Here is a 20,248-nt window from a genome sequence, read left to right as displayed (position 1 = left end):
CCACAGTGATCCATGCATACATATAATTTAAGCTAACTTCGTTGTTGATATTATCGCTAATAAATTATATATAAGTGAGCTAGTGAGTTAATATGATATCAGAGATTAAGTTTCTATATATAGCATATGGCTCTTCCAGAATTTTGCAGCCTGGGCTGTAAGTTTTTCTTATCCAATTGCGGAACTTAGGATATTTAATTTCTTTAATTTTTTTAGGGATTATTTTTATTTATCACCTGTCGTTATATGTTTATCTCGGATTGATGCGTTTCCTTTCCTTTTTTTTGTTATTGGATTTTTAGAAAACACCTCTAAATGGATTAGGGTGAGCCCCCCATTTTGCTTTACCAGGCATTCATTGCTTCACTGTAGCAATGCTAGTTACCTTGACACAGTAAAGAAGAAAAAGACTACTAACACTTATCAATAGGGTTACTTTGCATGTATATCCTTGAAAACATACTCTTTTTTGTTTTTTTTTTATATCTTAATTGTTCAACGATTAGTTAACTCTAAAGTGGATCCATGAAAAAAAAGAAAAAGGGAGAGGGGGGAGGGTTAATATAGAGTCCATTTGACGGAAGGATCACCTAACTTAACAAAGGAATGGCTCTAGAAATCATGGTGTTGCCTCTCTTCATTCATCACTTCACTACCAATCAAGAAATCCTCGGTCTCTGAATAGTCCTGAAGAGGTTGCAAAATCTATACTGCCAATTTCCCTATGATTACATTCTTCAACCGTTGAGGCTTACGATGGGTGCACTACTGTTTCTAATCTTTTGCTCCTAAATCCAATCTGGAGTTCTTTCCAATCACATATTTGGAAGCCTCATCCAATCCTCGCTTGCTCTAGCTTCCTCCGTCTTCCTCTTTCTTCAAAAAATCTATGCTTTTAAGTGTGGAAAGCCAGGCCATGCATGTTGCAAGGCTTTGTAAGAAGTCCAATTAGCTATAGTGTGGTATTATTCTAAAGAAAAGGCCAAGATATATATATTCTCCGTTGCTCGAAGATGCCTCAACCCTGGGGTGAGGCAGTCCCTAATAGACCGTCGTCTTTCTTTGTTTAGTTGTTTCTCTCTCTGCTCGCTTGAGAGTGAAAAATGAGTATTCTACCCTTTTATACGCTCGACAATTGTGCTTAGTACTTCTGCACCTATGTTTTGCCCACAACATTGAATCTTCTCGAAAGCACCGAGTTCCCTCTCCTTGATCATTCTTGGAGACGGTGAGCAAAGCCTCTGCAGCCGGGCATCATCTCGGTGCAATTTCTTTCTTGGAAAGACCGTTTTGGAGCTCTTGGTTCAATTTCTATCTCGACTCTACCAGAAGACAAAGCAATGAGGTTAGATTTTTTAGGGAAGTTTGCATATTAACAAAATTGTGATTTATAATCTATATTTTTATTATTCGTAAATCGAGTCATATGATTTAATAAATATATGCAGAAAAATATTTTAGGTTAGATTCGAACTAACACCAATGTTTCTAAAATAACTAAAATATTTTTATTTTTAAAATAATTAAAACACCCTTAGAATGACTTGGTCGGAGATAATTTCATAATTTTCTTAGTATAATTAATTTAACTTAAATCTTTGATTAATTTTAACTAACGAATTTCAGAGCAACGTGTTTTCTGCACATATTCGCTAAATTATAAAACTTAATTTATAAATAGTGAAATTATAATTTTGTTAAAAGTAACGGTGTTATATATAAATTTTACTAAATTTTAAAATCTGATTGGGACCTACGTGACCTCACTCACTCCAACATGACTAGCAGCCGATCATGAGTTGGCTCAAGCTAGCTAATTGCATGAGTCTAGTCGGCTCGCGTTCACCAAACCAGCTCTATCTCCAAACTCCTGTCATCTTTTCTCTCTCTCTCTCTCTCTCTCTCTCTCTCTCTCTCTCTCTCTCTCTCTCTCTCTCTCTCTCTCTCTTATTTTTTTTTGTCACTTATCTCTTTCAGGCACACATAAAAAGAACAAATAGGTAGCAAGTGCCAGTATATGTATATATATAAATATAATAAAATTAGTATATTGACCCATCTAAGAAGTGCCAACTTCCACCCACACAACTACACAAGGGACCAATCTAGACTCCTGACAAGCACACAATCTAATGTGGGATCCACAAAATATTGGGCTACTTTGTTTTCCCACTCACTACATTCCATTGTACATGGTACAACATGTAGTTAAGTAAGCATTAGCCCCCATAAACTATCTCCTATATGTCTCTGAGAGAGGACAAGAAAGGTTCATCTCATAGTTGTAACAATCAAGACTACAAAAAACAAAAGAAAAAAAAAAATGACATCATATTGTTTAATTTATTTCACTAGAAGACATTATTCCATTTGTAGGTCTAACATAGCTTAACCATGGCTACATTACTTTAACACAATAAAATCAAAGTACATGATACTTAATATAGATTTTCCTTATTGTATACTTATTTAATCCAAATTATATTATTATTTTTTTTCTGTGTCTGTGGATTTAGAGATCCTTTTGGTGGAAAGGAATGCAAGAGAGCTTTTAACATACTGAACTCTGATTTACTACATATTTATGTACAATATGAAGATGACAAAAATGGTAGGTGGGCATGATATCATGCATTAGGGCTCCACCTTATAAATGGTTGAATGATCAGGAAGGCCCATTTAAAATAAAAATAAAAATAAAAATAAAAGAGTAAATGGAAAGAGAGGCTTAGGTCTGATTTGGGTCCGGTGAAGCGGACCTTGGGCTTAGCCATTTGGTGAAGGCATGTAAAGTGCGCATGTCAGCCCGGTAATGGCGTTGAGTGAAGTCCATGAAGTCAGCCCACGTAAAATCTGGGTACAATCTTGGGCCCCCAAGATTGCCCGGCGGTGGCCGCACCACCCGGTCTGCCTTAGGGCAGAGGAAGAAGGCCAGAGAGCGCCGCTCTCGGTGTCGGTTCACGACCGCGCGGTGTAGGCAGCTCTTGTATCTCCCATTAGACAGTGCCTACACAACACCAACGGCAACAAAGCAAAAGACAATTGAATTATAGTTGTGCGAATTGTAACACGATAATTATGCTATTTGTTACAATTATACATGCTAAAGTGTAAAATATAACTAGTCGGTTATACAGGAAGCTTAAACTCTATTTTCGGAATATAATATATATATATATATATATATATATATATATATAGCATGTTATAAACGGGGGCGAAATATGAATACCGTTCCAGTTGTGGCAATCGCATTAAGATACGACAACTCCTAGCCAGATCTTATCTTACAGTATAGCATTCGGCTGAGTTCGGCTCGGCTCATTAGCAGAGGGATAAGCACACCCAATACGACTCTTGTCTAAATAATTATCCTATTAGAAAACGACACGAATGCCTTGGATGGACCCCGCCCTGCCATCACCCCCCATGCGTGTCCATCCTCATCCGCTCACCATCGATCGTTAAACCCAAAAAGAAAAATAAAAAAAATTAAAAAATAAAATAAAATAAAATCCTAACACTATTCTAGTTAATATAATATTTTGAGACATAATGACAACTTATTAGAGAGATCAAATTAGATCAGAAGAGCAGTCAAACTCCAGTGGGATAACATAGACACTATAGACGGGTATACGAATCTAGTCAACTTCAAAATAGTTATATAAATTGATCTATGTGGAGTTTGTATCATGCATGCATCGCGAGTACATAACATAACATACATACATACATACATACATACCATGAAGGTGTCTCCAATGTTGATCACCAGCGCGCCGCGCACCGGGCGGACCGGCCGCCACTTGGCGTCGGCGAACACCTCGAGGCCGCCGACCTGGTCCTGCTGCAGGATGGTCAGCGACGTCGGGTCGCAATGCGGCCCGGTGCCGAGGGTGAGCTCCGGCTCCTGGCACGGCGGGTAGTAGTTGCATCTCATTATCGACCTACTGTCCTTGAAGAAGTCCCGGTAGTGCGATCTCTCCACTCCTAAGCTTGTTCCCAAGAGCTCCATGATCGTTAATGACAAATCCTTCATCGCCTCACAATACTTTTGGTACACCAACCTGGTAATTAATTAAATTAAATTAAATTAATTAGTTTAATGGCACGTACGTGCATGTGGTTTATTGTATAAATTTAGTTCATAGCGTAGTTAATTAAATTACCCCATGGGTTCGAAATCTTTGCCTAGTATTGAGGTGAAGTAGTCCACCACCACTTTGTTGTCACCTTCTTCGTGTTCGTAGTATCCGAACGAGAGCGTCTCCTTCCACGGCAGCTTAGACGAGAAGCGATCGGTGTGGGCTCCGGCGTAGCCCCACATGCTCCCTTGCTTCCGCCTGGCACGTAGCTTCTGGCAGAGCGGCAGCTTGAAGAACTCGTCCATGCATTCGAGAGCATCCGCGGTGAGCGACTCGTCCACGCCGTGGTTGACGACGTGGAAGAACCCGTGCGTCGAGCACGCCGACCTGACCTGCTCCGCCGCGGCCGAAGTCTTGGCCGCGTCGCGCGAGACGAAGCCGCCGAGGTCGATCAGCGGCACGTCGAGGGGTTCCTCCGTCCTCGCGCGGTCGCCGCGAGGCCAGATGAATTGCTTCGGGATCTTGGATTGCTTCCGGAGCTTTATCGAGTCGAAGACCAGGCCGCCGCCAGCGTTGCCCGCGCCGGAGACGGCATCAACGGGAGGGCAGAGGAGGAGCGAGGTGGGTCTTGATGAATCCATCGGAAGAATGATGATGATGATGATGATGATGATGATGATGATGATGATGATGGTTGGTGTTTAGTTTTATAAAGTTTGTGGGAGAGGGGGTATTTGTAATGGAGGGGAAGGCAAACAACAGAAGGACAAAGGAAGAGATGAAGGGAGGAGAGGAGGCGGGGCCCCCGCCCTCTTTATTGGGAGGTGATGGCATGCAAGAAGAGATGTAGGAACTTGTCGCAGTCAGACGTGCTTGAAAAAGATCTGATTGGGTCGCAGAGTTGTTCAGGATTTGTAGAGGATCTGAATGGAGGTCATGTGGATAGATAGAAAGGAGTGGGGAGTTTTTTAATTAGAGTTTTGCAGAGGAGAGGGAAAGAAGGCCAAAAGGCCGCCCATTGGTATGGTATGGTATCATGGTATGGTATGGTATGGTATGGGGGAGGAGAGAGAGAGAGAGAGAGAGAGAGAGAGAGAGAGAGAGGAGGAAAACAGCAGCTGAGACGAGTGACGCCTTTGTTTAACTTAACCTTAACTCACTTTGATGATTCTCATGTACATTTAATTTTTTTTTTAATTTACTATTATACATACATATGTATATATACATCATGCATTCAAGAACATTTTATTGTTTGTCACAATAAACTAACCGACAGGGGTCCGAACTCAAAACCTGTCTAATATTAATTTGTTTACGTAGAAATTTTATATAGAAAGGGTAGTTGATTCGGTTTATTAGGGTTTGGGTAGGCACGCCCTTTTTAACACCTCTGCCAGACCTCTTCCCTCTTCTCCTCTTCTCCTCTTTCCCCTTCCTTTATTTCCTACCCTCTTCTGTTCTTTTCCCTCTCTTGTCCTAGCTCTCTCTTTCTTCATGCCAAAAGGAGTACTGCATGTTTCCAAGGAACCAGAGAATATAACTTTACTAGTATCCCCATTATAATCTCCTTTGGATTCATCTGAGGGGTCTATTCAAACCCATCTTTGCTATTGGGTCTTCTCTTCACCAAAAAAAAAAAAAAAATTCTTCTCCTCCTCTCTCTGCCTCTATTGGCAATAATAATATTTTACAGAAAAAATTATATTCAGTTGCTCAAGTGGGGCTAAAATCCAGTTTCCAACCCAAGTTCTGCTTCCCAAGGTATAGAAATTGGTGGTATTCTAAGCTAAAAATATGAAGGTTGGAGTTTAGTAGCATGGAAAGCAAAATTGGATGGTAGGAAAAGAGAAAAAGAGAGAAAAAAGAGTTGTGTTTTGGCAGCATGCATAAGGTTCACAATCTAATTACCTCTTATGTCAAACCAAAAAGGTCATTTATAAGGGCTATTTTTGAGTCTGTCGATATGAGGTTTTTATTTTATTTTATTAGAAAATATAGCAAAAGTATTTGAAGCTGGGATAAAAGGATTAATAGACCCTTCAAAAAGACCTACTCTCTTTTTTTTTTACTTACTAAATAATATGATTCAGATCTGGGTCACCTCACAAGAAGATATTGAGTTCACTGGAGAGTCCATTTAGCCTAGCTTAGTTATTTTTTCAGTTTACTTGCTATTTTAATGAGTCCTTGGCTTTGATACTTGTTAATTATGGACTCAAGTTGTTAAATTGATTAATAAGTCTAGTCCAAGTCATTAGATGTATTATAAGTCTGAGTATTACTTGGTTAATCAAATAGCTTACTTGATCTAGTGAAGTAGCTTACTTGGCTTGATGTAATTGAAGTCCAAGTTCAAGTATGATCTGAGTTAGCCTCTATATATATATGTGGAGAGCAACCCCTTAATATTTTGTTCTTCCTCTCCCTCATATTCTCCTCAAGCCGCAACGCCCTTCACCAAGAGGCTGACGCCCTCCTACTTTTGTCCATCGACTGTAGACCCATAGGGTCAACCCATTTCAACCTCCTCGTCTCTTCTAAAATATCGATCTATCTATCCATAACCATCATCATCTACTCACTCCATCACCACCACTTACTCCATCACCTCCAACTACACCATCACCACCACCGACCACCATCTTCCTCCTTAACCGCATCATCGTCACTATTGCCCTACTCTATAAGCATCACCACTTACCACCCTTAAAGTGCTCCATCCTCTCTACAACACCTCCACCCATATCTACCATATCTATTAGCATCCACAAACCTCTCTCTCAATCCCAAACTGCAGCCACACCCATTCTTAGCTCTAGCCTCCAACCGAGCACCACCATTGCCATATAGTTTAATACTCGTGTCCAACCCCAAAATGCCTCTATCCTTGAGCCAACACACCCTTTAAACAGTATCTAGGTTTCTCCCATTCCAACCACCCCTCATTCTTAGACGCACCCCCACTGCCCTAGGATACCACCCAAGTCCAAATAGAACTTAGCCAGCCTACAAAGCACACCCACGTGTTAGTTCGGGTCTTTCTTGCGTATGAGCTTTATCAAGTCAATAACCCCAATAATCTCTAAATATTCTCTTCTAAGACTTAACCCACATATTGACTAAATCTTAGCCTCAAACGCCTCACCACATGGTATACGAGCTAAAAGCCCTAGCAAATCCAGCCAAACTTGCACCAACCCCTTTGCCCATTTGATATATTTCTAAGCCCAACACTCAAGCCCTCTCTCAATAAGACATCCATCCTCCAGTCAGGTGGTAGTAGACGTGATTATCGAACGGGCTGAGCTTTTCGGGTCAATAGGGCTTCGGGCCAATAGGGCTTAAGTAATTGTTCACAATCCGACCCACCAATCACTTGGGCCGCACCGGAGGTTCGGACTGGGCTAGAATAGATTCGATCCGCTGCGTGTAATCGAACCGCCACCATCGAACCAGGTTGATAACCATCACCCTGGTGTTGAAGTAGCATGGATGCCGACCGTGAAACGTGGCAACGCGTCGCTGGATGCATGGGTCAAGGAGGTCAGCGAGGTAATTGCGCGCGTAGTTTAGGGGTTGTTTGAGGGCCTAGCGAACTGAGCTCAAGATGAGGTTTTGGACCCGATTCTGGTCAAAGTAGTAGGTCTTGAACCGGAACCTAGGGAAGGCAAAGCGGACGATGGAACCGAGACTGAGGTCGGGGACGACTAGACGAGGAAGTAGAAGAAGACACGGTCAGGGCAAAGGGTTGCGACCTTTGGATTTGACTAGCGGACCAAACGAACGGGCCAAACAAACGAGCTTTCGAGCCGGGCCGGGCAGGCAAAGGGCTAGCCCATGCCGCCCATGGGTTGTTCGGGCTCTGACTGGGCTTAGCCTGGTCCAAATCGGGCCGGGTCTGACCGGGCATGGACGGGCTGGGCGGTTTGATCAGGTCTAGGTGGCAAGCCCAAATTCGAAGTAAAAGGGCTCAAGACACTCGAAAGTCCCAATCGGCTTGATCAAGTCTAGCAGACTAGATTCAGATGCCCAAGGATTGGTTCACATCATTAAACTAGAGTTTTCTTGACTATTCTTTAGTAAAAAATTGACATCGTTAGGAAATGAATTAGCAATGTATATCTTATCTAAGACAATTAGTTGTTACGTAATATATGCACCTCTCTTGGGCATATAATATGTAATAATATGTGTGACGCTTTTAAACCTTATTAGAAATAACTGAAAAAAGGATTAATGAGTTTTGAACTTAATGCTATTAAAAAATGGCTTAGAGTTTTGCCCAAATAACTAATTGACATAGAAAAATCTAAAATAATAAAGTAATAATATATATGACGTTGTCTACGGGGTTATACTCAAATGTTTAAAAGAGCTCATGTTGTATGAGTGTTTCGAATCTTAGTGACATCGATTTTAGTAGGATATCAGTAAATTCTCACTCTTCTCAAATACAATGTATATCATACTTTACCAAAATAAATGAGAATTCACTATATTAAAATATACACTATTAACTAATTTAGAATCAGCATGATAAACTACGTTAAATTATAAAATACTTATTCAACCACAACCGAGAACTTACGTCGGAGAGTGAGAGTTTCATTTTTTTTTTCTTTAGCAATTACACATCAATACTTCACTTATTTTTTGTGATAGAAATTTCATTCGAGAGTACTCAACAATGATCAAAATTGATTGATGTATAAAAAATACTAGTAACGCAATAGATATCAAAATTTATTAAAACTCTGGATATGAACGGATCAATAAGGATGGGGGGGCCTACCGTTATGGGATGTTTTGTGTGGTACTGTAGTCTACCCACAGTATCCAATCAACATCTGGCATATGCTACCTTCTTGCTACCTTATTCGCTGTACTCGGAACTCTGGGCTTTTGTTTTATCCATCTGTTTTATTTTATTTTTTTTCCTTTTGTTTGATCTTCCAGTTTGCGCAATAAATGCATTCTGTTTAAATAGTTTTAATATTGTGTGTGCACGGCGACAGAAGTGCCACTGTTTATTTTCTTTTCTTTTTTCCCCTTTGATTTTTATAGAGAAAGTTCTAGATATCTTGATACTAAGTTACTAACTTTAATTACTTCGATGTAGATTAATGTAAGATGATTGGAAAAGTAGGAATGACTCTTTTATAAACCAAAATATTTGATCATTGACTATTGTGTGAGTTCCTACCTCTATGTTTTTAAGAAAAAAAAATAGTTATTTTTTTCTTTGAAAATAACCTTTTATACAAGGATGCATTTTCTCTTCTATTATATTTATTATTTTTGTGCGAGAAGTGAAAATTTAATAATGTTTCAATTAGACCATTGATATATATAATATAACATGATCCCCTAAATTCTATGGTGGTGTTTGGGTGGTGCATAATGAATAGAGGGTTAATTAATTCTTGTTTTAGAAGAGATATGGTGCATGCTGAGAACTTTTTAAATTTTGTAGAGGAAGAAAAAGCTCATCTATTGTGGCTCATAATGAAAGAGAGCTTGTTGGATTTATAAAACGTCCAACTAGTACAGGAAGAAAAGACAATCAAAAACTTAAAATATTCTTCCCGGTATATGAATTCTATCTAGAATAAGACCACCTTTAGTCTTCTTTGGAAATTGATTTGGTTCCATGGTAAAGATGTCCATTTTGTGATTTATGGCATGGTAGCAATGACTAATAAAAACTTCTGTTTGAGAACATAGTTGTTTGATTCCCTTCATGAGAGATTTAAGATTCTAAGGACAGGTTTTTCCTTTATTGAAATATTGAATAAGCAATAAAGAATCTGTCTCTACATTAATAATTGAAATGTTCTTTTCAATGTACATAGAGAGACAGCAATAGATAGTAGACATTTCAGCAAAATTATTAGTAAATGTTTGAAAAAACCCATATTAGATTATGGAGGCATTGTAATCTAATATCTTTGTTGTAACTTGGTCGGAATAAATATAGTTCTCGTTCACTTTAGTAATATCTTTTCTTATATTTTAGATTAGGACACCTTAATTTAGGAATAAATATCAGATAGCCCTACTCTAGATTACAAACACTATTTAAATTATTCTACGTAAGAGAATCTGTCTCTACATTAATAATTGAAATGTTCTTTTCAACGTACATAGAGAGACAGCAATAGAGAGTAGACATTTCAGCAAAATTACTAGTAAATGTTTGAAAAACCCATATTTAATTATGGAGGCACTGTAATATGTATACTTGTTGTAACTTGGTGGGAATAAATATTGTCCCCTTCCTTAATAATATCTTTTTCTCTATTCTGGATTAGGTTACCTTAATCTAGAATACTAAATAAATATCAGATAGCCATACTCTAGATTATAAATACTATTTAAGTTATTCCACACAAAAGATAAATTATAATTTTACTTTTGATTTAACCTATCTTTTTTCTTTTACCACTCACATATTTTATTACATATTTATAATAAATAAAAATATATTAATATAAATTTACGTATCAAATCAAGAATATTTTAATTAACTTTTATTTTTTTATTTCTCTTTATTTTATGTCACATTAAATATAATTATTCAAAATAAGAATAATTATTTCTTTCGTACTCGTAAGAATAAAGCAAACGTGAAGAGATTACATACGTTGTTATACTTGGCCACGAAGCAAACCATCATTATCTTATCTGCCCCATGTACGAAGATGTGCACCAGCATCCATCTACATCGACGTTGAGATCTTTGTGGTTTATTATGAATCGAATATTGCGGCTATCTTTGTAGTTCCTCGGATGGACAAAAACTACATTGCTTCTCTGCATGGGTGATGGGTCCATGCATGCATGCATGCATGTGGGCTTCTATGTGGTCCCTCGTGGATCCCATATTAATTGGCCCTACCCACCTGCAAGAGATAACCCAGTTGCTCATCTTCTACGTTGGTGTTTGGTTTATATTTGATCAAGCTTGATGTATTATGCAATGGCAGGATATACCGTTGGATTTGGCCTCCTCATAAAGAATCCTAGTATATATATATATATATATATATATGAATGCCTTTGATCTGGTCCTCGTGGATGAAGTAGGAGATGATGAGTAATTTCTAGTTAAATTATGAAACTATGAGAAGTTCTTTTAATGAGATTAGGAAGCCTATATAAAGACATAGAAGGCTTTCGATGACTAACGATAGGATTATAAAGCCTGTTTCGCTGTTAACTTTAACAACGTTTTTCTTGAGTAAATATTTAACGACGTATTCAAGATGTTCATGTAAAGCACAATGCCGATTTGCTAAGATAGTTTTGCATTTGACGTGAAGCACATCTATTTTCCTTTAGTTTTATTTCTTATAAAGCTGGATTTTCTAACCTCATCGAATCAGATTCTCAAACTCTCGGGGCTTCATCAATACGTGCTCCCCCTTGGCGTGGCGCCTATAACATTCATGTTATCTTGTTGGAGACTCTTTAGATCTTTGTAATAATTGGATTTGAAAGTTGTATCTTTTTCCTGCATTTACTATTAAGACTTATCGGATTGCGCACTAGTTAACCTCTGACCGCTAAAATTCAACGTTTCTTGACTCATTAGGTGAGTTTCGTACCTAAATGTTTAATATAGGGACGATGTTAGCTAGAGTCACTCTCTGATAATTGTTTTATATTTATATATATTTTTTTATATTTTAGACTCCCTCTGATCACTTCCGAGTTGAGACACTTTAACAGGGGGGGGGTCCAAGAAGTTGATTTGGTTTTTTAAATGGGTGATCTTTTATATTTTAAATAGATATATGATATTATATTAACTCACCAATGATTTTAAAAAACTTGAGTTGTTAGATAATAATAATTTGTATATTTTATACTTTTTATTAAAGTATAAAATACTTAAGTTGTTAGATTAACTCAACAATGATTTTATATTTTAAATAAATATATGATATTATATTAACTCACCAATGATTTTAAAAATCTTAAGTTCTTAGATAAGGATAATTTTTATATTTTATACTTTTTATTAAAGAAAAGAGAAGAAAAGAAAAGTATGGCTAGGGTTTCCACCCATACTTAAAGCTGCATGCTCATGAGCTCTCATTAGCATAGTTATTATAACTGGACCAGTGAACTGATCATCAAATCGATTCAGTTTTGTTTTCAGATCAAATTATTAAATCTATCTATATATCATTTAAATATTTTTAAAAAACTAGCAATCCTGCCTTAGTAAATCACCGGTTGAATTAGTAACCCGGTGATCCGAGCTCTGATAGCTATGCTCATGAGTCAGAAGCAGCCAGGAGTCCTCCTTAGTCCTACCAAACTCCATAATACTTTCAATGCTTTTTCCCTCTGGGATGTGAAGACAAAGCTCTCAGACATAATTGCGATATGAACCACATCCCCAGTGGACTAAGAAGCTCATCTCCATGTTCTGCCTTCCCAATGCTCTGACAATGCAAACTGTGAATCATATCTTCCCCACTTTTCTACTAACAAATCCAAACGGCATCAGTTGATAGGATCGATAAGTTGGGCTTGTGACAACTTCTTTTCTTCTCCTCCCCTCCTTCCGCTTTCTCTAAGTCTAGTCCTGAGATCAATGCCCACTGCCACTTGATAAGCCCTCTATATTCTTTCACCCTCTCTCCCCTCATTGGCTAAGTACCCATCATTTTGATCAATTAAAGTTCTGCCCACTCTCAGAGCCCTCCCTCACCTTTCCTTCTGCACTCAAATGCCAGCAGAAGCCCGTTGTACTCCCCTCCTCCAAACTTGTGGTGGTTTGTTTGCCCATCCCATCCACTCTTCGCATTGGCCAATCTAAGGTGTCATAATAAGCCGGCAGGCCATATGTTGGTCAAATCACACACACACACACACATATATACACAGAGAGGGAGAGAGAAAGAGAAACTCTACTTCTTTTTCGTGATCCGTGACGATCGATCATACGACAAAAAGCTGTACGTAAAAAATAAAAATAAAAAAAAAAAACCAACCATGTTGCAAAAGTGGGCCGAGAGGCCCAAGTGAGGGAGGGCCTTTTAAGTTGTCCTGATCTTGCAAAAGGACGAGGAGGTTCACGTGGGCTTGGATGTGTTAGGGGGGGGGGGGGAGGGTTTGAAATATTCGTTTTCATAGGACACATCCCATGGACTTTATGGAAGGTAGAGAGAGAGAGAGGTGGGGGATATCGTAGTCGGCATCATGTCTTCGTCTGACGACGGTTACTTCCTTGTTTTGTTTCTGGGAAGATTGAGATTCCCATGATTTGCTTCTGAAGATATCATGCTGGTCAGAGGGAAGTCCGTGTAGATCAGTTTAGTATTTATTCGAACTAATAGTATGCATTATATTTATACTATGTGAGAGCTATTTACAAATTAAAAAAATATATATATGCATAATGTAGCATTATTAGTAAGAGAGGCTCTTCCCCTGGCTCACTCTTTAGGACAATGTGGCTCTGCCCATGTACGGACCTCACCGGTTTGAATCCTTTGATTTCGAATGGATACATTGTTCGATTAATTTCATAATATTACTAGCAAATGCGCGTATCTTCTACATATAAAAAGGTGTATCATGTAATATTTTTTCTTGTGTTAGTTGTTTGAATTGAAAATTAAGTCTACAGTGCTTAAGATTAATGAGAGTTGCAACCTTGGATTCGAAGCCCATGTGATTGAAATGGAGACCATGATTTCTACTGTCAATTTATTTGGATATATTTAATATATATACTTTTTTTTAAAGAAAAGACTGCTATACTCCGTGGCTAAAGAGATGTCTAAGTAGGACGAATTAGAGATGCACACAATCTTATCCTCGTTTCTAAATAAACTATTTCTAAGATTTGAACAAAAATATCCATCTGATTGATAACACTCCATTCTAAGTGTTTTTTTGGTTCTTAAAAGAAAATTCGTAGATAAATCATATCATTAATTTCAATCAAACGATTACAACTTAATATATAAAGTAGAAAGAGGGAATATGGCGACAACCCTAAGAACAAGCTCTATATTTGGCTTAATAACAGACTAAATAATAGTAACGTAATATATAAATCTAAGCACCCAAGCACAATAAGAGAAAGAGTAGATAGAGTGGAAACAAGCCTCATATTTGGCCCACTGTGGCAATACTACATATAAATATAGCAAAACTCTTGTGGGCCGTTCTGGCCCCTAGTAGAGGCTAGCATCTCCTCGTTAGGTTTTAGGTGATTTATGGCCACTGCTATTGTCGGCTAGGCTACCTGACAGGTAGGTTAGCTTCCTCTTCACGAAGAGTTGCTATAGGCCCTGACATTTGGGCCCTCTTGGGCGGAGTTTGTGAGCGGTCGTTGGCCTTGTCGAGGTTGGTCCTTGCCGTCGGTCAACCCTAGCTGGTGGCTTCCTCTCAACTAGCTTCAACTTGCTAAGGGGAAAGTTCTGGTGGGGTCGGCCGGGACTACCGGTAGCTGGGATCATCAAAAGCTCCCTTGCTCCTACTAGTTGGTGGTTTGGTGGGTTGCAAGTGGTTGTTGGCCCTCCACTAGCCAGTCAACACTATGGATGCTTTCCTCGGTCGACCTGGTTGTCGACGACAGTGCTCATCGACAGGCCCTTCCCTTATCCTCAGCTAGGCTAGGATGAGGAGGGAGAGGATAGTGGTTGGCTAGGTTGAGCCCAGCCTAGGTGGGCTACGACCTAACCTTAGGTTGCTTAGGGATGGGCTGCGACCTAGTCCTTGTGGGGTTTGGGCCCAACCCATATTGCTGGTGGGTTGGGCGCGGTCCAACCTTAGTTGTTGGATAGGTTGGGTTGCGGTCCAACCCATGTTGTTTAAGGGTTGGCTGCGGTCCAGCCCATGTTATTGAGAGGTTGTGTTGCGGTCCAACTCGTGTGGGTTGTCGGTTGGGCTTCGGCATAACCCGAGTGGTTTGGGGTTTGGGCTGCTGCCTAACCCAAATGGTTTTCTTTGTTAAATTTTAATTTTAGGCTCATTATTAATGAGTATATATTGTGATTTTGGGTTAGTTGCAACCCAGCCCATTGCTTGGGTTGACCCAAATGGGTTAATTATTCTCTAATATTTTCATATTTAATCTTTTTATTTAATTAATCATGTCAACTTGAACTCTAATTATTAATTATTTTTAGAAGATGGCTTGGTTAATTATAATAATTGTTATATATCAATTTTAATAAATTAGACTATGGTGTAAGAGTGCCGTTACTAATTGCTCTTAATAGGGAATTAACTTTAAATGGAGTTTAGTGTGGTCGATTATGATTTTGGTTAAATTAATTTTAATAAATGAGTCGGTGATCGAGATGTATCTATATTAATTGCTCATAATGGAGAATTAATACAGATCAATGTAGAGACATGGTATTAAGCAAATTGCCCAATTTAACGAAGCTGATTAATTAAATATGAACTATGCGATTTACTATAAAATGATAATAACGATATAAACAATAATTTAAGGTAAATTATTTTAATTATGTTTAATAATGCATCAAACATTAGTATAGCTATGCCTGCCCTACCTAACTATTAAATGCAATAAATTCTTCAAAAGACCTACCCAAGCTTATAACGGACGTTAGTAGAGTTATTTAATTAATTAGTGATAGATATTTGTGCTTATATTTTTTTTATTACTTTCCTTATTGAGGTGGACTCTATATCCTATAGCTAGTATCAGGAAAGTGATGTCAGGCAAGTGAAACTTCTATAATCTAAGAGTAGTGTGAAAAATGCAATGTCTTATCTTATGGTATCATCGCATCCATATCATGCATTTGCATACGGTTTCTTACTGCTAATAATACATGTTGTGTCTATTAATTTGATTGGATGTTCAATAAGATTATGCGTATTATGATTTATATGCATATCTATTGGGCATGATAATGTATGACAGCATGTAATACATGATAATGATGTGTATTCTATTATGCTTATTGTGCTGTATAATATAATATCACTTGCAAATGTGCATGACTATAAATAAGGTGACTTCTGCGTCTCGATAGTATCCGACACATCCCTAGCCAGAGTTAGAGGCGGAGGATATTATTATATTTATATATTAGGATTCACGCTTGAGAGCTTAGTCTGTCGATCACAAATAATCAAGCAACCATTTCATCAGGAATGAGCGATTTACCATCGATTGACAAGAGTCAAACCCTTTAGGGTATATAAGTTAGAAAGAGAAAGATAGCATGGCGTAAACCTAGTGGTATCCGATAATGTAGAGTGAAGACGTTTGTGAGTGATAGCTCATGATTTTCGCACGATGATGTAATGATGTATAGCGAGGGCTCAGATAGTAGTGCCGATATGCGATATTAACTTATGTGATGGGCTTACGTCTAAAGTTCTTAGTTTGTAGTGGCGAATAATTGGTCATGCTATTCATCAAGTGATGGACTGATAAGCTACCGCTAGGATCTATCCTTCCTTATGGGTATTGTGTGGTCGGGTGTGAATGTTGTTGTGGTTTGCGGGCATAACTCTGTATGAGCCTATATTAAAGGTTTGATAGTCTAAGGCATATATATCCTGTTGTATATTATTGATATGGCCTATAAGCGGAGCTCGATGTGAGCTCGAGTTTGAGGATATAATAGTTCAGATTGATGCATGTCATATTATAGATTGCTAATGCATGTGCACATTTGATGAACATAATGAGTATGTGGTACGATGTATTGATTTGATCATGATGTGCATATTTATATTTATCTATTATGACATCTTTAATTGTACTACTTTTAAGACTATAGTAGTGTATACTTATTGGGCTCTATACTCACCTTTTGTATTATTTGTGAAAATATGAGATTTTCTTATATTTGTTGTGTTGAAATTTTAACCAATATGTTACATGAAAATTATGTGGATTCCACCCACATGAGAGGCACATGTATTTGGTAGCGGGTGTTACAACGAGCCTAAGAATAAACTCCACTTTTGACAGAATAACAGGATTAAACAATAGTAAGGTAATATATCAAGTCTAAGCACTCAAGCATAATAAGAAAAGGAGGAGGTAGAGCAACACTTTCGAAGCACGCCTTTCGCTTGATTAACTATTGCAACACTACATATAAAAACAATAAAAGCCTTGAAAGACTGAGAACTCAACAAAGGATCAAGCACATATAGGAATATGAGCATACTAGTGATTATAATTAAACCATGTGAAGGCCTATTTTCATAAATATGTGAATTTAAGAATCAAACAACACAAGAAATAGAAAAAGTACTATAACACCCGGTACCCTAAACACATGCGTGGCACGAGCCCACACGGCACGTGCGTGGCACCTGACCATTTGGTTAGTTATTGACAATCAAATAAATCTGTATCAATATCATAATTTAATCCACAACATCTAAACTAAAAATAACTCAAATTTGACTATCAACAACATACAGATAACCTTACTTGAGCTCCATACAGTCCACAACACGGCATCAAGAGCTTTTCATAACTACATACATAATTGTGGTATATACATAATTATAGAAGTACAAAATCTCTTGCTAGAATAAAGGATAAGGATAAAGACACACTTTAAAGGATGTCAACTAGGGGTGAAAACGGTTCGGATACGGATCGGATAGTGCTCAAGCCACATCCGGATCCATATTTTTACTCCGGATACGGATACGGATACGGATACGGATATTGGACGGATAGCAAAATGCAAAACCATATCCTAACTAAACGGATACGGATATTTTTCGGATATGGATCGGATATTAAACGGATACGGATATTTTTCGGATATGGATCGGATATTAAACGGATACGGATATTTTTCGGATATGGATCGGATATTAAACGGATACGGATATTTTTCGGATATGGATCGGATATTAAACGGATACAAATACGAATTGGATACGAATCGAATCTTAATCGGATACGAATTGAATATTAATCGGATACGAATCGAATCTTAATCAAATACGAACACAAACTAGATAAAAAAATTTGAATTATAATTGGATACAAATACATAATGAATCTCACTATGTTTATGCTTAGATATAACAAAAAGGGGATAACACTAAAATTCACTACAAAAGAAGATAACACTATAATTCACTATAAAAAGAGGGATAACACTATAATTCACTACAAAAGATGATAACACTACAATTCACTATAACATAAGACCACAAATTTCAAAAACATGACAAATTAGCATCTAGTGCAAAAATATAAGATTACCCTGTTCATGCTTAGATATAACACTACAATTTATTAGAAAAAAATAATAACACTATAATTCACTATAACATAAAAGCACCAATTCTAAAAACATAACAAACTAACATCTAGTGCAAAAACATAAGATTACTCTGTTCATGCTTAGAACATGAGACCACCAATTCTACTACAATTCACTATAAAAAAAATGATAACACTACAATTCACTAGAACATGAGACCATCAATTCGACTACAATTCACTATAAAAAAAATGATAACACTACAATTCACTAGAACATGAGACCATCAATTCTACTACAATTTCACAATATTTCATGACATATATGCTTAGATATAATAAAAAGAGGATAACAAAAAGATGACCAACTTGTTCACATAGTAATAATAACCATACTACACCAAAACTTAAAATATAATGCAAGTACAATAAAAAGGCCAATATTCCAAAGTGACCACTAATTCCACTACAATTTTGTGACATTTCATATTTTTCTAATCTTCAATCAAGCCAACCGAGTAGTGATACACTTTAAAGAGGATCTGCAAAAATAAATGAATGACATTAGTTTAATTGTTGAACTAAAAATCTATGAATTGAAACATATCAAGTAATACCATTAATTGTTCATACAATTTCATATGCAATTCAAATTTAATTTAAACATAAAAGATTGCATTACATTTAATCTAGTGAACATGCCATTGATTGTATGTCAGAAACTGAAACGTGCCCGGATACTTCAGATTCTTCAACATCCTTAACAATTGATGCTACTTCTCCTAATAAGAAAAAAAATATATTGAAATTAGTATTTAATACTAATTTATAAAAATTAAGAAAATAAAACAATCGGTACCTTTTCTTGTAGATCTTATCCAATCCTGAGTGCATACTAGAGCTTCCACGGCTTCAGGATCCAACCTACTGCGATAAGCATTTACTACTCGACTACCTGTGCTAAATGCAGATTCAGAGGCAACTGTGGCAACTGGAATTGCTAACACATCACGAGCAATTCGTGATAATATAGGATACTTTGCACCTTCTGTTTTCCACCAAGATAGTATATCAAATTTAGTATTATTACACTGCCATAGAAGTGAGCCCTCCTCAATATATAAATCCAAATTTGTCTTAGGAGATTGATGTTGAGATTTTTCAATTAAAAATTGTTCAAATCTTCTATTTCTATCCTCGTCAAACTCATCAAAAACAGCTCCACTACTTTTGATAACTTCACTTGTGCTTACATTCACATCACGATCAAAAGGACGTGAAAATTTAGATGCATATTCATCATGCAACTTCTTTATGATTTCACGAACTTCCTCAAGTTCCTTAACACCACCAAGAGAATAAATTTGAGGAAAGTAAAATTCCATAATACTCATTTTATATCGAGGATCTAGAAATGAAGCCACAGCTAATATAAGATTGCATTGCTGCCAATATTTGTCAAATTTCTCTTTCATTGATGTTGCCATAGAAAGAACAAATCCATCCAAACTTCTGCACCATTCTCTAATTTGCAATTGAATATCACAAAATTCTTTGAAAAATAAGTTAGCAGTTGGATATGAAGTTCCTGAAAGCAATTCAGTTATTGTATGGAAGGTTTTCAAACATTTGCATAACATTCTAGCATTATCCCATTGCTCATTTGTTGGACATGCAACAAATTTAATTGGATCAGCACACTGAAGCCTTTTGTATGCATTCATATAATATATAGCATCTCTAAGCATCAAAAAAGTAGAATTCCATCTTGTATGTACATCAATAGAAAGAGCTTTATTTGTAGCTAAATTACATTCCTTTTCTCTCTTTTGAAAATCCTCCCACTGCAAGGGTGAATTTCTGAGAATTAAGATGATATGACGAATATTTTCCACTCCATCCTTTATTT

At 37.2% G+C, this 20,248-nt stretch overlaps 1 protein-coding gene across 1 annotated transcript; it reads right to left on the bottom strand.

Annotated features, from left to right (window-relative positions):
* Positions 1-2,549: 2,549 nt before the first annotated feature.
* On the bottom strand, positions 2,550-4,951 carry LOC140792550 (gibberellin 20 oxidase 2-like). Its single transcript, XM_073143617.1, has 3 exons — positions 4,173-4,951; positions 3,749-4,070; positions 2,550-3,007 (listed from the first exon to the last, which is right to left on the bottom strand). The coding sequence occupies exons 1-3, from the start codon at positions 4,727-4,729 to the stop codon at positions 2,729-2,731; spliced, it is 1,158 nt and encodes a 385-aa protein (XP_072999718.1). The 5' UTR covers positions 4,730-4,951; the 3' UTR covers positions 2,550-2,728.
* Between the last annotated feature and the right edge of the window lie 15,297 nt (positions 4,952-20,248).

Source organism: Typha latifolia, chromosome 7, assembly GCF_019914945.1.
Source record: "Typha latifolia isolate L0001 chromosome 7, TyphaL0001v2, whole genome shotgun sequence".
NCBI classification, from domain to species: Eukaryota; Viridiplantae; Streptophyta; class Magnoliopsida; order Poales; family Typhaceae; genus Typha; species Typha latifolia.
The sequence above is the reverse complement of the archived record's forward strand: the minus strand, read 5'-3'. Positions and strand labels throughout refer to the sequence as shown.

Bases quoted from the DNA above. Each gene is read 5' to 3' on its own strand.
- LOC140792550 (XM_073143617.1), bottom strand. From the start codon at position 4,729: ATGGATTCATCAAGACCCACCTCGCTCCTCCTCTGCCCTCCCGTTGAT. The intron at 4,071-4,172 runs GTAATTTAATTA...ATTAATTACCAG, and splicing joins AAAGATTTCGAACCCATGGG to GTTGGTGTACCAAAAGTATT. The intron at 3,008-3,748 runs GTATGTATGTAT...GGTGTTGTGTAG, and splicing joins ACATTGGAGACACCTTCATG to GCACTGTCTAATGGGAGATA.